This window comes from Spea bombifrons, chromosome 8, assembly GCF_027358695.1.
Source record: "Spea bombifrons isolate aSpeBom1 chromosome 8, aSpeBom1.2.pri, whole genome shotgun sequence".
NCBI lineage: Eukaryota > Metazoa > Chordata > Amphibia > Anura > Pelobatidae > Spea > Spea bombifrons.
In genome coordinates this window covers 37892596-37910272 of record NC_071094.1, presented here as the reverse complement: position 1 = coordinate 37910272, position 17677 = coordinate 37892596, and the positions used below count along the sequence as shown (strand labels likewise).

The 17677-nt window shown below is 36.5% G+C and overlaps 1 protein-coding gene across 3 annotated transcripts in view; it reads left to right on the top strand.

The window, feature by feature from the left end:
- PCDH19 (protocadherin 19) overlaps positions 1-17677 on the top strand; it is an 84901-nt gene that overhangs the window by 50903 nt on the left and 16321 nt on the right. For 2 of the 3 annotated variants that reach the window (XM_053473895.1, XM_053473893.1), the window contains exon 4: positions 2778-2950. In XM_053473895.1, the coding sequence (XP_053329870.1) occupies positions 2778-2950 (173 nt within the window). The remainder of the gene's footprint in view (positions 1-2777; positions 2951-17677) is intronic. The other variant, XM_053473894.1, reaches the window with a different exon arrangement.

The following is a 17677-nucleotide window of genomic DNA, read 5'->3' as shown; positions in this document are numbered from 1 at the left end:
CTTTCTGGAGTTAGCCCTGTCCTTACAAGCAGCAAGCCCGGTCCCTACATGTGGCTAGTCTCACAGCTTTGGAAATACTTTCACATAATTTTTTTCTGTAACACCAAAATATATATATATATATGTTTTTCAGAGATCCTGTTATAATTGTATTGTCCTTTTTCCAAGCCGGTGATAAATATTGTTCTATAGGGCAGGACGGGCACGTTCCACAAACCACTTATGTGCCTGTAACAAGTTATTGACTAAATCTGTAAATTTACCTGAAAGAAAATGGATTTGTATCTTTACAGATTGTAGGTTGGAGACGAACTCAGAAAATTGTAAATGTAAACGGTGTGGGAAGGTAATTAAAAAGGGTTAAAATAGCAGCTAAAGGGGAGCATTTTATTTAATTACCAGTATTAGACTAAAAACAAGTTTTCAAAAATATTGTGTCATTTTTTGCATAATATAATGTTTTCAGAGAGCTTCATATGATCCATCTGTATGCCTTGTAGCTCTTTCATGTTAGCCCAGTCTACTAGACAAACACGCTGACTCATTCTCATACTACCTGTGGTACAAAAGTAGAATGGCTCAGTCTTAATCACCCAGTTGGACCCATCGACTAATGAAAGTCTATGGAGAAATGGATCTTATTAGCATTGTGATAAGGAATGGGCTCAGTGTGCTGTTTGAGCTTGGAAAGCCACCCAAAATATCACAACTGACAACAAAAAGAGAACAACGGGTGATAAAAAAACAGGTTATGGCAGTATATACAGCACTGTATATTATGTTCAAAGAGAAGAGTATTATTTCCCCCCCCCCCATAGGACTTTAAGACCCCTACGATCGCTTTGGATCATCTTGTGTTGTATTTACATTGCTTACCCAAAGAATCAGTCATTCCGGCAGAGCACTCAGTGCCGTCCCGGCAGATTGATAGCCGTAACGCACTCTCATTAGTTGTTTTCAGATGCACATATTTTTCAAAACAATAACCCAATATGAATATTACCAATCTCTATATTATTCCGCTGAAATAAGATCAAATAAGAAATCAACCCACAAAACATGAAAGGCTTCTGTGATTTACTGCCGCGATGCCGGTTTTTGTTCATAATACAAGAATCAGTGTGTACTCACCAGAACATTATCAGGTTGTAATTCCATCAATGTTCCCGTCGACATAAAATAACATCAAATCAAACTCAAAGTGCCTTTTTCACTGCCGGTGACATAAATTACAGGTGCCTGCTTAGCCCCTCAGAATATATTGTTTTTGGCTGGTTTTCTAGCCGGACTGCCGTATGAAATTTAGTTTGAAGGAAGGTTGACCTGATGGCAGTTTTTGGGCCTTTTTTTGGCAGCTTATAACTCGTCATGCACATACATGGGCACAGTACTCGTGCCCGGACCGACCCATGCTTACACATGGTGCTGCTCCATTGGCAGACCCATTGTACAGCGCTGCGGAATATGGTGGCGCTATATATAAAATAAATAATAACAATAGATCGGAGCCACTGGCTGGACACGCACAGCCACACGCTAATCCAGCCGACCTGCCTTCTACTAGTCGGCAGCCGCCAGCCTTAAAGCAGCAGGACCTGACGGTACTTATGGGGTTAATAATGCACAGTTTGACACATATGATAATTGAATGTCCTAATGATTGCCGTTATATACATAGGGAATAAACTAAGGAAGTTGTGGAAGGATTACAAACTTGCCAGTCTGAACTTGTTAATAGCGTCAGGTCCAACCGAGAATCTTCACACGATAGAGCGTCTTTTAATGAGTCAGAGAAGTCACGGAGAGAGGGAATATTTGATGTTTCAGATATCACTTAGCTATAAATATACCATACATATTGATGGGGGGGCATGAATATAGATATATTGTTCAAAGCTCTTTTTTTGTCACACATTTTCTCTCTGTCTCTCTCACGCACATTATGTATTAAATATACTGTTGGCGGCAAAAAAAGGACCATTTCAAATACTTATAGAAAGAGAAATCTCCAAGATTCTGCAATTACTGGGTAAAACAAAAAAAAATAAACGTACAATTTGAGGCAGATAAGAACCGTTTAGCTCATCTAGACCTATCCTACGCATGTGTAAATCCACCTCTTCCGCTGGGAGTCTGTTCCACTAGCCACCCTCAGAAAGACCAGTATATACATATACTATATATTGAGGCAACAACGTAGAGATTAATTTAAAGCGAAACGATCGTTTATGAAGATGCCATGTTCATTATAGTGTTGGAATGGGATGATCAATATGTTGTACCTCTTTCTGACACTTAAATGGTTAACTAGACAATCAGTTGTGAGATCCGATGATACAAGCCGACTATTAATGCACTGCAGTTTGATTTCATTATGAACTCATATTACTTGTTACAGTTTGACATTCTGGTTCATTATCAATATTAATGTCAAGTCTTGATATTAGCCTTTAACACTTCACATCAATACCGCGGAAAGCCAGGTAATTCACTTAGTAGCCCAGATAATACGGCTATCGGCTTCAAGTTTAGTACAGAGCAACATCAAGAATACAGATCGCGCCCAATACAGCATTTCTACAGAGGAGCGCTTGTTCTGATTGAGTTAAGCTTTTCGGCGTCTTGGCTCTCGAATGGTTAAACGCGCCATGCATTAGATGAAGCTAGCACTATGTACGTTTTGGCTTTAGGGATAAAGCATTGCTTGTAACAGTCAAGAAGCGTTTCGTGTGATAGAAGATGACGTGACATTAAATTATTGTTGTTCTTCAACCCAGCAGTTCGACCTTCAAGGACTTAGAGGGGAATAGTCTCAAGGACAGCGGGCACGAGGAAAGCGACCAGACTGACAGCGAGCATGACGTCCAGCGGGGCTTGTACTGCGACACTGCTGTCAATGATGTCCTGAACACCAGCGCCAATTCGGTGGGGACACAGCAGACCGAGCAAGGTAATATACCGGACACGGATTACCCACAAGTGTCCCGCCAGACACGGGATCGGAAAGGAAATCATGCTTGCATGTCATGTATTTCTTGTTCTTCTTGTTCATGCGCCATTGCAAGGCAAACTGGGGCGGACATACTGCTTTTCTAACAGATCACGTTAAATAATAGAAAGTTTAACACCAAGATCTACATATATCTCTATCATCTATCAATCTCTATCTATCTATCTATCTATCTATCTATCTATCTATCTATCTATCTATCTATATCTATCTATCTATCCCTTTCTATCTATCCCTATCTATCTATCTATCTATCTATCTATCTATCTATCTATCTATCTATCTATCTATCCCTATCTATTTATCTATCTATCTATCTATCTATCTATCTATCTATCTATCTATCCCTTTCTATCTATCTTTTCTATATATTGATCTAGCACGCTATTACCTATTGATCTGTCGATCTCTCTATCGCCCTATTATATATATCAATCCATCTCTCTATTATCGATCAATTTATCCCAAACAGTCAATGTTACACTACAACTATTTATTTTATTATTTTTTTTTCAATACAATTCCCTAATAAATACTATTACCCGAGGCGGTATGTTCTAATTGCATTATACCACCTGTCGTTCTTTCCATTATTTTGTGCTGATATAAAGCACGTTTGGGTATCTTTGGGATAGTTTTTGGAATAACACGCAATCCTCAGGCACCTTTAGCTTTTTTTTTTTCCCCGGCCCTCTCTTTTACAAATGATTACAATTTTAGCGAAGACATTTTAGCTGCATAAGCACTCTGTCTTTGGAATTGCTATCGCTGTGCCTCGCGGATGGCTGTGTATGCAAGAAAATATACAATAAATTAAAATCATTAATTTAGATCCGACCAAAGGCTTTTTTTTGTATACAGTACTTTAACACGGCCACAGAGCTGTCACAGTATATGTAATATGCAGAATATACATACGGTAGCGTAGTACATGTAGTATACGCGATGGGACGTGAAGATATATCCGTTACAGTTAATGAAGGCATTCTTTTTTGTTTGGCCATCTGTAACGTAAGGTGTAAGTTCATTACACCGCGGAACCCAAGTCACCCAGATGGCGGCCGGTAACCGTATCCTGCGCTAAGAATTGATTCCGCGACTCATAGTTCATCAGCTTGATGTTTGGATAATGGTTTACCAGAAGGTCTTCGGTTCTTGGTCACTTTAACCAGGATTAGGTTTCATGTTTTAAACACCATGTGCTTGTAGACGCCTGGACGATATCTGTCGACATTTCTACCGATAATAACCGCATTCCTCGGTAAATTCATTTATTGTGATTGTTTTTGAAGTTTGTTGTATGTTTTGTGCTCCAACACCAATGGTCCGCTTTGCTTGATGCCCCATACCCATAACAGACTGCTAGTCTCGTATTATCTTAAACATAAATAACCTATTTATATTTATATTCATCTATTTGCATTCCCCTTCACCATCAGTCTTTCTTTTCTCTCTTTCTTTTCTTTCTTTAACTTTTTTCCATCTTTAAATGGCACTCCACACCTTTAAGACACAGAGCACCAGGGTATGACATCAGAGCGACATCTTTTATTGCTGGCCATAGAGGCTGTTCTAAGCCGGCAACAACGTCCGTAGCATAAACGGGCCGGTTGGGAAGATCAGAGACCCCCCTTGTAACCATCGTATTGACGAACAGCACGGCCGATCAGCCAAGAGATCTGCGCCTAGTCAGCCTAGGCCAGGATACGTCACGGATCACGGGTATAACACCTGTACCTGTGTTTGCTTTTTCCCTCCGGAAGCATGATTCGCTTACATGGAAGTCGCTAGAAATGTAGCACGTAGAGCGTTGCTTACTTGCTTGCTTGGCAGCTAAAAATGTGCCAGATCCAAGATCAGTCAAAACCGTAGTGCTTTAAGCAAGGTAATACTGTCACTATTGATTCAATAGTAGCTGCGACGCACCCGGTATTTGCTGTAGAGATTAGATCTCTGCTTTATTTATTTTTTTTGGAAGCCTTCTTGCCATAGTTGGACGTTGTCATCTCATCAGAGCCGAAAGACCATTACAGAATTCATTTTCACAGTAAGCACTCATTGATCACAATCTAACACATTTACCGTGCAGTTAAAAAGATGGAGGTATCCTTTCAAAAAATATTTTTTCGCTTCTCTAAATAATAGAAGAAGAAAAAAAAAAAAACTATATCCAAAGTTTGCACACAAAATGAAAGACAATAATTCACATTCTATAGACTGCATTCTGCGAGTCCGAGGCGTTTTGATCCGAGCGCATGGCTCCCTAAAATACTTAAAATAAAGCAATATATGACATTGTGATTTGTCATATACATGGAAACATGGGATCTGACAGCAGATAAGAAGCTCCTCAGACCTTAATCAGTCCTTGGTTTTGTATTTAGATTCAGGATAGATTTATGCCTACCCCATGCGTGTTTAAATTCCCTCACTGTATTAACCTCTACCACTTCTGTTGGGAAGCTGTTCCAGTAATCTACCACCTTCTTGGTAAAGTAAAACTTCCTTACATTAACCTTTGACCTTTTTGTTTTAGACTATGGCCTTTTGTTTCTCCTCCTAATGACATTAAAAAATTGCTTCAAAAGGGATTACTTAAAAGGGATGTACAGCTCTGAGAAATATGATGGCGCTATATAAAACAATAAATTATAATAATAATAATAAAAAAATAATAACATAATAATAATAATAAAAATAATAACATAATAATAATAAAAATAATAATAAAATAATAATAAAAATAATTATAATAATAATAATAATAAAAAAAAAGGTAGCAGCCGTGTAGAACATCAAAACGCATACTCCATATGTATCGTGTCTTCATTCCAGAGAATATGTATTTATATTGTACCAGTTATAAAAAGCTGTGGCTTCCTCAGAAAAGGATATCTAACACAGGCAACAAAAACCATGTTTCTTATAATTTGCTACAATTTATCCGAGAATTCTAAAACTGTTTCCAATCGGAGATGACAGAAGCTTTAGAAGTTCACTTTGCGTCCAAACGTACATTTGGGTTTGGGCATAAATGCTGTTTTTTTGTTGTTGTTGTCTCGCTGATGCAAACATCCTATGCAAACATCTTGTCTTTTTCAATTAAGAAGTATAAATTCCGCTTGGCTCTCGGGCTCATTGAAGCCTCGGGGTGCTTGGATCTGTCTTGAGATAAGCTGTAGATGACGCTCAGCTGGAAGCCCCACTGCCAGGAGACTTAAGGATGTAAAAGAAAAGGAAAAAAAAGACCAAAATGCTGTGATTATGTGCATGGGTCTTCAGCTGCTTAATGCAATTCACAGTAAACATCATTAAAGCCCTTTGTTTTGATTTCATAAATGAGTCAAATGGAAATAAAAAGGTTTTACCAGCCAGTTCTTATCATTTCATACGCACTCCGCATACTTAATGTTCCAAGGATAAAAAGTGCGCTATCAGTCCTGCTGATAACACCCAGCGAATGATAAGGAAAATGGCATTTTCTGCATATATTTACGGCTAGGCACTTCTTAAAGAGATATTAACATTAATGCGGTAATTATTTACTATATATATACAGATGATTTCAATAGATGCATTCAATATTTGAATGGCATAGAATAGTTTTTTATTAGGATGCACCAAACGAATTTGACTACTACTACTAATAATAATAATAATACAAACATTAGTAATAATAATAATAATACTTTTATTTTTGGTTTATAATTATTCAGAATCTCTGATGTCATTTCTTCCTCCACCAAAGGGTTAGGGCATTCTATGAAAATGTCCCTTATGTCCCATGATCCATCTATGGAGGTTGCATTGAAATCATACTGTTGGCACAGGTAGAAAGTTTTAACCCTTCATGAACTTCATCAATCTTGTTTTAGAAGATATTTTAAGCATTTGGTTCTAGAGCTTGGTCACAAGTGCGGTTCTAGTGTGGTTCCATTTTCATGACCAAGGGTGGAAAAACTGTTTAAAACATGTAAAGCAGCATAAAGATGACAGCCCCAACATACACCACAATAGAAAAATAGTGGCACTAATATTATATATATTTAATAATAATAATAATAATATATATATGTATATATATATATATATATATATATATATGTATATATATATATATCAATTTGGTATATAGGTATAATAAATACAATTTGGGAATAATGATCTCAAAATGGCCTTTTTTTAACCCCTTAAGGACAATGGGTGGTCCCAAAACCCATTGAAAAGAATGCATTTTGAGCCCGTAAATGTACGGGCTTTGTCATTAAGGGGTTAAGGTTCTTCCTTACTAAAAACACCACCTCTCTAGGGTATGACTGCTTTAGATGTTTTTTCTAAAGTTGTCTGGTTATCTTTCAATACCAAGTAGCGACATCGTCATATGAATGGAGAAAGCAGTGGGTAGAGATGTCTTCCAGACCAAGTTCTTGAGTACTTGTAACACCAGGGTGTATTAAAAGTTATACAGCCCGGGATATGTCTTATGCACTCAGAAGAAGGACGTGGCTCGGAGGGGGGCAGCTGTGATCCTTCCCAGATTTAGGAGTAGGGATTTGACTCCAAGAATAAGCCATTTCTGTAGGCAAACCAGCACCAAAATGAAATGCAGAATAGGCCGACGTTCCTCAAGGCTCCGTTATCTATTAAACAGAATTATCACATGCTTTTATGCTAGATTATTTTTAACGACTGTGACATTTGGTTGGGAGTGCAAGGTTATTTTTTTTTTTTTTTGGAATGAAAAATAAAATAGCAGAATAACAGAAAAAAAAATACCTGACCCTGTAACTAAAAATATGATATTTTGTGGCTAGGGCTAATTTAAACCAATGCTTCTTACGCAATCCATATACACAGTTTGACAGTTAGGAAAGCTGTCAGTGCAACTGTCACCGATACTTGCGGAACAATTAAAATGCGGTATAAAATGAAATTATTAATTTTTTTTTGTGCTAAACTTCTATTTTAATATAGCATGAGGAATACAAACGACATCACCATGGCAATTGACAGTTATGATCTCAATCAAATCTGCTCCTGAGATAACAGTTTTTATGCTAAAATACCTGTCGTTATTATCTGTTTTTATTACTGAAATTAGCACCAATTTTTTGTAAAAAAATGTGAATTTATAATTGCATTAAACATTTACACATAATATAACTAAAACAAACCCGCCTTGTATTGAATGGGAGAATTTTCCTACACAATTGAGGGTTATAGGAGCTGCAATCACTGTGTTGGGCTTGGAGAAGCTGGGATGTGAGGCAGAGCCGAGCAACTCTTGGCTTCTGTGTCCCCATTCATTTTAACCCCTTAATGACAAAGCCCGTACATGTACGGGCTCAAAATGCATTGTTTTTAATGGGACCGCCCATTGTCCTTAAGGGGTTAAAAACAAGGTCTCTAGTCGTAAGGTGATATCGTAGGGTGACATCAAATCATTGAACTCTGTACTATTCTCAGGCCAACTTAGCCCTTTTCTTAATAAAACTCATAGATTCTTGCAAAGAATATATATAAATATATATATAAAATTCACACCATATCCAAGGTGACTTATACTTGTTTTCCTTAACTTCCGACGATATGAGGGCCAATACCGTCAGCGTCTTCTCGTGGTCGATACACTGTTAATGGGAGTGTGTAGCAGATGTTCACAAAGTAATTGAAAATTCCATTTTATCAGAACAGTGTTTGCTGTCAAAAAGTTTTATCTTTACTTCAACAAAGAGGTTGATTAAGTCCCTGAGGACCCAAATTAGCATCTCTGAGGTCAGATATACTACTTTGCAATTCAAGGAGTTATTCCTCCCTCGGTTTTGCTCTCATGCATGGCCTTATTTGTGCGCTGGTATTCTTTGTAAACTGATTGGATGCAAAAATTACGTTCTCCCGGGTCAGTAACCATAAGCTCTAGACTGGAAAAAAAATGGTATAGAAATTGTGATCTCCTGGAATAGAATCTTGATTGTTTTCTAATGAAAATTTGTTGTGTATATGGAATTTGTTCAGAAAATGGTCCCTATTTGACAGGATCTGGTTAATGTAGGGATGAAAGGGTTCTAGTGGCACCTGTGACTTATTTTCCTAAAGGATGCCTTCTTGATACAGTAACAATAGTATTTTGTATTTCCAAAAACTGGGATAAAATTAACACTTTGCAGTTTACATGGTACCTGATTTCAAAGAGAATTGAGGAGTCATCACCATACCTGGGAACTCTCAGGGTTTGACCCCGACTCTTAGGGTATTTGCCTCAATCTCAGGGTCTCAGGATGAAGGGGCAGATTCTCAGGGTCACACAGTCTGGAGCTGACTCCTTCCTATTCTACACTGTTGTGATCAAATATAAGACTACCAGCTGGTGTTTTGTGCTTGATACTCCCACTTAAATCCAGATGTTACGTAGTTACATTGTAAATACTGTTGAAAAAAGGCCTTAGTCCATCAAGTTCAACACTTCTACCTAACCTTCCTACTCTTGATCCAAGACTCAGGTGTATCTAATAGTGACAAGTCTAGGTTTCCATGAGGGATGGGCAACATCTCCCTGGAAGGACACCAGTGTCTGTTGCAAGGTTTGTGAAGGTCCATAGAACATCAGTAACTTGTCCACCGCAGACCCCAGCAATGTTGATACCGACTGGTTTCCATGAAGACTAACATTAGAACCATTTGGCGAACCAAGGCTCTCAGTTCATTTAGAAAGTTTCCAGGTATCATCATTACCTGCCCTCTCTGTACATATTATGCATATTTCTTTATATACGTGATATGCATGATACATGTCCTTTTGTTGTATCTGTTATATCTCCTGCAGAAATCCGCCTATTTCTCATGAAATCTAAGTTTCTAAGGATTAAATACTATTTTACGATTATTATTTTTTTTGTATTGCTGTCATTCTCCTTGTGTCTTTATTTGAGGACATTATAATCAATAACAGAATAATAAAGATAGTCTTTTCCATAATTATGGTGTCCACGGCAGGAAAACAGCAGTCCTGACGAGTTTGTGAATACCATAGCTTTGTGCTGCACAGTTATAGAATTTAGTAGTGAAACAATGCAACATAATAATTTATTCTTCTCTTTTTTTTTTGGTTCTCATGTGTCTTATTGACTGGCGTATGTAAGGCAAATTTGCCAAGAGTATTGATTGTCAATAGCAAATCACGTTAATGAGCAGTGAAGTCTATCTGGTGATAATTTACCAGCGTATGAAGGTAATTGATACATGATACATACTTGGGGTGATTTGTGTCCCTGTTATGTGTGTTAAGGTAAATGATGTATTCTAGGCTGGGGGATTTAAAAGACAAATGATTTGAACATAGTAAAAAATAATGAATCTGGGGAGAATCACGATGACATCATAAAGCCCCTTTAATACTTAATTCCTAAAGACTTTGGTGTTGTGCAGATTTTTAAATTTGGTTAATAATAAATGAGTAATTTAAAGCAGGGTTAATTGTGGATTTCAAGGCACATGATGTTAAGATTTTTCTTTTTTATTTAAAAAATCCTTTTTAAAAAGAAAATTTGATTCAGATCGACTCTTCTACTAAGAAAATTCAGTAGGCTTAACTAAAACAGATAGAGGGGTAAACTCTTTGTTTTAAACTAAATGCTTTTTATTTATTTTTTTATTTTTTTATAAATATTCCCAATACTAATTGGAATAGAATGGATCATGGATTTAAGAGAAAATAAATAATGTGTAGGTTTATAGACCAAATTTTTTTTTAAAAAAAAAACTCATGGCTACTAGTCATTCTTCTGCCCTTGAGATGAGAGAAAAAATAATAATAATAATAAAAAATATATATATATATAGTAAATTTTAAACGGCCATGACAGTTCTAGTTGCTATGGTGATAAAATACATTGACAGCTATTTGGGATTTATGGAGGGCTTTTACATGCTGTAACCAATAAAGCAGGCATTTCCAGGAAAAGCTTGTAAAATATGGTAAGCAGTTGGGTTTTGTAAACTGGTGACGGGTTTGCATTCGCTGACCGTTTTTGCACTTTTGTCCGGACATTTATTAGCCTTTTTCCTGTTTAAGTAAAATATGTGGTCTTTTGAATTCATAGAAACCCCAGCGTCAAGCAATTACCCTTAACTAGAAACCCCTATTATCAGTAAATAAGCAAATAATATTCTTTAAGACTGTAGGTTTATTTGGGGATTTTATTCGTTTTTAATCAATATATTGCAATATAAACTGGGATATTTTTTTTCCGTTTAAGATACAATGACTTTAATGATATTGTATGTTTTCAAATATTTTCAAATCAGATCATTTACTAAAAAAAAGGTATTATCAGATTGATAAGCCAGGTATAGATTTCCTTCCAGCCAGAAGAAAACTATTTATCTAGAGATAAGATCTAGCTGCTTGGTTTAAGATACAATCCTCGGCAGTAAACTAATCCCAGGATAGCTTTCGTCTCATATAATGGATGTTATATGACATTGATAAAGAATTATGGACCCGGTTTGTGAAAGTTAAACAGGGCAAATATGGTGTCATTTTGTTATTGTGCTTGAGAATAGGTGGTAACGCTGAAAATGTTCATATACTGGCTCTTAAAATCCATATGTTGAGTTTAAACCCTTGTTTTATGTACACAATTACTGGTAATTAACAAACAGGAGCTTTTAAAATCATTAAATATTAGAGCAGAGGTCCAGGGAACAATGTTTTTAAATTTGACACCTTGAGGACGAAAAATATGAAATATTTAATTAAAAGCGCGGCCGCACTATATACCGCTTATAGGCAATTTATCTGCCGGTTATTAGGTGATGGGGAAAAATACCCAAACTTTTGCTAACACAGCACTGAGCATTTCCTGATCTCAGACTAATCAATCTACGTGGCTAATGAGTCTGAAAGCAGAACGAAACTCTGGGTCTGGCACCAGGAAGCTCACATTACCCACCGGCCTGTTCCTATTAACCTTCTTTATTATGTTTCCTTCTCTGCGCTAAATTTGGATTTCCAAAGTGAGATTTGATGTCAGAGAGAGAGCAGAGAAATGCTCGTGCATAAAAACACGATTTTTTTCTCTATGTTCCTTAAAAACAGAAAAAAGTAAAAAAAAAAAAAAAAAAAACTATCGTTAAAGAAAACAGTAAAGTGGAAAAACCTAATTGAAATCTTTGTGGCTTTCGTATGCACAGATTTATAGGTACACGATACATATGTGTTAGTATATATAATGTAAATCTGTAATTTAATTGTATTTATAAACTTTTCACATTTAACTTTCTAATAACTGTAAACTCTTTTGTACGTTGCGAACCAGAAGATCCTTAGATAATTTGAGTTCACTTCTTCGTATGGTACAGCGCTTGCTTTTGTATAAATACAGTTTTGTACCTATGTACCTATGTATGTGCTTGGGTCGCATACATGTGGGAAGGCTGGCTGGCTACACAACATGAGACCCCCAACTGTAGTCACCTGCAACCCATGGGAGATCCTAGCCTCCATACATAGAACCAACATCCTCAACGAAAGGTAGCTGAGCAAGCTTGGCTCTTGCTGGTACTGCCCAACTCTTGATTAGCTGGTCTAAGCCAGGCATGGGGCTTGGGTCAACACCAACACCAACACCTACATTGACTTATAACCCCTCCTTTGGGCTTCTTGTTATACAATAGTGGAATAGTTGATACGTTCATTGTCCATGGGGGTTGATAAGTAAGATTATATGAGAGCATTTTGTCTACTGGGACAATGACTGTTCTGTTAGTGGTCTATCACTCTTATTCCAAATGCCTCTTTCCCTCTTTCCTCCTCCAAAGCCCCTCTTTTTTTAATTAGTTGAGAATGTTTCCATGAGTTCCACAGGGTCATGATAATGTTTATAGAACCCCCCCCCCAAATATGGAATTCTAGAACATGAATAAAATACATTATTCTTCTAAATGCACCTTACATTATATAAACCTAGCCCCATGACGAGCGTAATGAAACATTTAGATCAGACAAGAGTTGCCGATACCAAGTGATTTCCTATTTGCCATAAAACAATATACTTTCCTGAATTAAAATGAATAATATGTCTGCGGTAGTTAAATTCTTGGTGAGTCTCCAGTTCTAATTTATAGTGATATTTATATATACAATTCTATCCCCCCCCCATAGATCATTTTGTTATACAGATGAATGACTTCATTTTGCACAGAACACATTGTACTTCAAAGGGATTGCATCATGTTCGTACCACGAATACCCTTAAAATACTGACACATAGTGCTGGCACTTATTGCCAGTGGGCTAAGATTCATGCTTGTTATTAAGCATGTCTTATCGGTATTACTTCGCCCTGACAAGGAGGATAACAGCCCAGAGGCTTTGCGGCAGATGCACCAGTCACATTTACACAGGCCTTCATGGTACTGCTACATAATGACAACGTATAGCCTTTCGATATTCCATGCAAGCCGTCATTTCTCCTAATTGTGGCATTAAGTCACTCGAATATGGGAACGGTAATGACATAATAACCAAAATCTGTAATCATGCGCCAGTTTTTGTCAGTCGTGGGGGGAGGGGGGGAATAATGTTTACAAGCCTAATCTAACACGGTCAAAACGAATGGTGTTCTAGAGTTCTCCAGATTAAAGAAAAAAAAAAAAAAAAATATATAATAGGCATATGCGCTGGAGGGTATCATTTTAACCCTTTGAGCGTCACACTGAGCATTAACCCAGCTTTGAAAATGCAGAATACATTTATGTTAATCGTCAGGTACTGCTGACTACGCTGCATTAAGATTTTGATATTAACGGCCTTCTTGGGCATGTGTTCTGTTTTTAATGATAATTAAACACATCAAAAAGTCATTAAGATTTATCATTAAAAAGAACACAAGCCATGCTGTGCGTTAACCGTTTAGATGGAGTTTTGCTGACTATGTAAAATATCGCAATACTGGGAGCAATATAATACTCGTAATAAAAAAAAGAATAAAGAAAGTGTTACCTTTTGATAATGGGCATGTGAAAAGAGGCCAGGTAGGTCCCTGAAAGCCATCGTCGTGATTTGTTTGCCAAGAAGTTTAATGCAAAGATTCATATTTATTTATTGATTCATATTAGTTATGTGCATTTTATTGAAATACAATTCTACCATGCATAATAGTTAAAGAGTTCATAATGAAATTATCAGAAATTCAAAATGTTTTTTTTTTTTAAAAAAGACAAAAAACATTTTCTTTTATTTTTTTCTTGGCCTGTAAAAAATCTCTCTCTCTCTCTCTCTCTCTATTTAATTACTTGTTAGGATACTTTGTTTTATATATTTTAATTTTTTTTCATATTATTTTATATTATTATTATTATTATTATTATTATTATTATTATTATTACTCTATATCACAGTTACTCCACATAAGTGTTGCTTACTCAGACTAATGCTCTGTAAATGTATTTTGGATGCTGGCGGAGTATCTTGAGAGATGTAGTTCCTTAACAGTTGGGGGGCTACATGTTGGCTTGCAGGATTGCACCGTGCTGAGCCCCGTCTGTGCCATTGGCACGCTTGCTGCTAGACATGCCGGTGCATAGAAAGGGGGCCTTAGGATCCCTGCAGCGTTTCATGCAGAAACAACCCCCAGGGCACAGGGAGGGTAATTTTATATTTTAAAAAAACACGTAATCATGTAAAAAAAATTGTAAACAGCTCCTTTACGTTCTGAAACAAACACATCAGCTGAATAATCACATGAAAGAATAATAATAAATAAAACAAAAACATTTGTGATATGTTTAAATTTGCCATTTTTGTCATATGACAAAAAAATATAAATGAGACAAAAAAGAATCTAACACTTTATCAGAATAAATTCTATCTGAAATTCCAGTTTCCATTATTACTGGAGAAGGTAAAAAAAAAAGATTGTCCTTTATAATTATTTTTTTTCATTTGCTCAAACAGTTTAAAATGAAATTATAAATCTTAAACGAATGTGATTCTATTTTTTCCTCGCCTTTTTATTATTATTATTATTTATTTCCTTTCCTATCTGACCTTCACCTGCAGGAGTTAGTTTTTGCATTATAAAAAAAATCTTATCTTTATATTTCTCTTTTTTTTGGCGGTTGTCATTATTTTAAGTTGCTTATTTCCAATTTGTAATGACCCGATTCTCTTTTTTTAGACATTGCTCTTTTAAGATAGATCTGTCTGAATTACTCACGTCCTGTTCCTTCCCTCCTTTGCTTTTGTCCGTGACCTCTCCATTCCTTCTGTTCAGTTACAACTTCATATCGGTAATTGGCATCCATCGGTTTTAGACTTTCTTGAGACTTTTCTGTGCCTAATAGAATCCTTGTTAGTCTGCGTTACTGAGGCCGCATCTGATGTTCCTTCATAGCGTACACCCCCAAGATATGATTTATTCTGTTTGGCTCCTACAATACGACTTTGATGGTATACATTTTCTGTACTGGTATGTCCGTATATATATATATATATATATATATATATATATATATATATATATATAAATCCATAATAAACACACGCTCACAGTGTTTCTCCATCAATTTATTCAAAAGAATAAACCATCAAGATAACAACACATGTAAATAAAATGCCTAAATACTAAATAACATAGGTACTTACCTGTGTAGAGCCCCCATCATCCACTGAAAGTTCGGGTATACGAACAGAAAAGTCCAATAACCCTGCTCTCAACCCTGCATTAATATAAGATAATCCAGACAATATATCTATACTTATATAGTCCCGTGAGTGTGTTTAATTCACGGACACAGTACAGGAAAAAATGTATACCATCAAAGCCGTATTGTAGGAGCCAAACAGAATAAATCATATCTATGTGTGTGTGTACCAATAATAAAATGGTAAACCCAGCCCATGAAGAGCCCTAGAGCCGGGTCTCACCTGCTCCCCCTAGAGTTATATCAAGGTATATAATGGTCAGAAGTGCTAACGAAAGATGCATTTTAATTGGAATTATTTTCAAATATCTCTAGGCACACATATTTAGCAAAGGCAATGCTATTCACTTAATAAGCTTTGCTATATATATTTAAAAAAAAAATGAAAATACATAAATGGAAGTTTATTATTTTTTTTATAACTGTACATTGAGGTTAATAACATCGTGCAATAAGAGCCTGAATACAAGATGATGCACCTGCTACAAGTGACAGCTGTCATAAACCAGCAAAAGGGCCTGTTACGGCAATCATTAATGTAAAGGTTACGGGAAACGAGTTCGCTTACGAGAGTTATTTAGCCAAAACTTCAATTCAAGGCCATACGGTAACTTGTCCAAACAACGGGTTGCATGAAACCAACTATACATGTACATGCCTACACTTACATGTTCATTCCACTTACTTATGTAGTACAGTATTAGTGCTTTATCAATACCAGTGATAATTACTAGTAACTATATTGACTGCATACCTCCAAACCACCCCGTTGAAAGTGATACAGTCCCAGTAGCCATTGCTCGAGTACCCCCCCACACCTGTTGATACACTCCCAACAATAGTGTCTGGATTCGGACACCTGAAATGTTGGGGGGGGTATTCTATGGTTTGCTTCACTAACCCCAAAATGTTGGTGACTAGCCACCTCTTTAAAGAGGAAAGCAGCTTAGATCATGTTATATGCAGATTATTGCTATAATTACACCACGCTTCATCTGTTTATCATATTCAACACTTTTCGGGACTTGCAAATTAGAAAATCCATTTTATAATAACCGTATTAAGCAAAACACACGTCTTAATATGGCACCTAAAGCAATCTCTGTAATTGAGCACATTCATTAATAATTTAGTATTTAAAGGGAGTCTATCCCTAAATTTTATTTTTAGAAAAAAAAAACAAATGTTATGTTTTTTGTATGTACCCGTGCCAAGCTCATAACACACTTATAACACACGCTACTAGCTACTTTCACAGGCCGACGTATTCTAGCCTGTATGAACCCCAAAAAATTCTGCATGGGCACTTAAGCCGCAGTACTTAAGCTTCCATTGTTTCTCTTTCTTATAACCTTATTTAAACATCTCTTTCACCTATGGCCGCCGACAGTTCACGGTTATTGCTAGGCCAACCATGACTTCAAACGTTCATATGTTATCGTATGAAGTTGGCCGAATATAACACTTTCTTTGAGATCTCACAGCTAATAAAAAAACCTTTCACGGCTTGTAATGACTGCAATGGGAAGGCATATTTTAAAAATAAAAATTATCACCTTTCGGTGATACATATTCCTTAAAATTACTCGAGATCTTGGAGAAAGAAGAAGACTTTTTCCGCCGTCAGGATCGGGCGGCGGAGAGTTGAGAGCTCCGTAAATTACTTAAGTATCCAAATAGCCCAAAAGAAAATATTTCCAGATAGGACCATGTTGTTAATGTATTAATGTCAATGCATATATAGCACTAGGGTCTATGAAATTTAAATTTCATATTTCTGTCTGCTCCCCAGCATTTTAATGCGTCCTCTGAGCTACCGGTGTCACTAGTCATTTTGCTCAAGAAAATGCCTCATTTGCACCCGGGTTTCCAGATCATCTGAAAGTTTCATTTTATGTAACCTTGAAGCCCTAGTCTGTCGCTTTTGTTTGCATCAATGTTTAGAGAGCCGTTGGCCTCAAG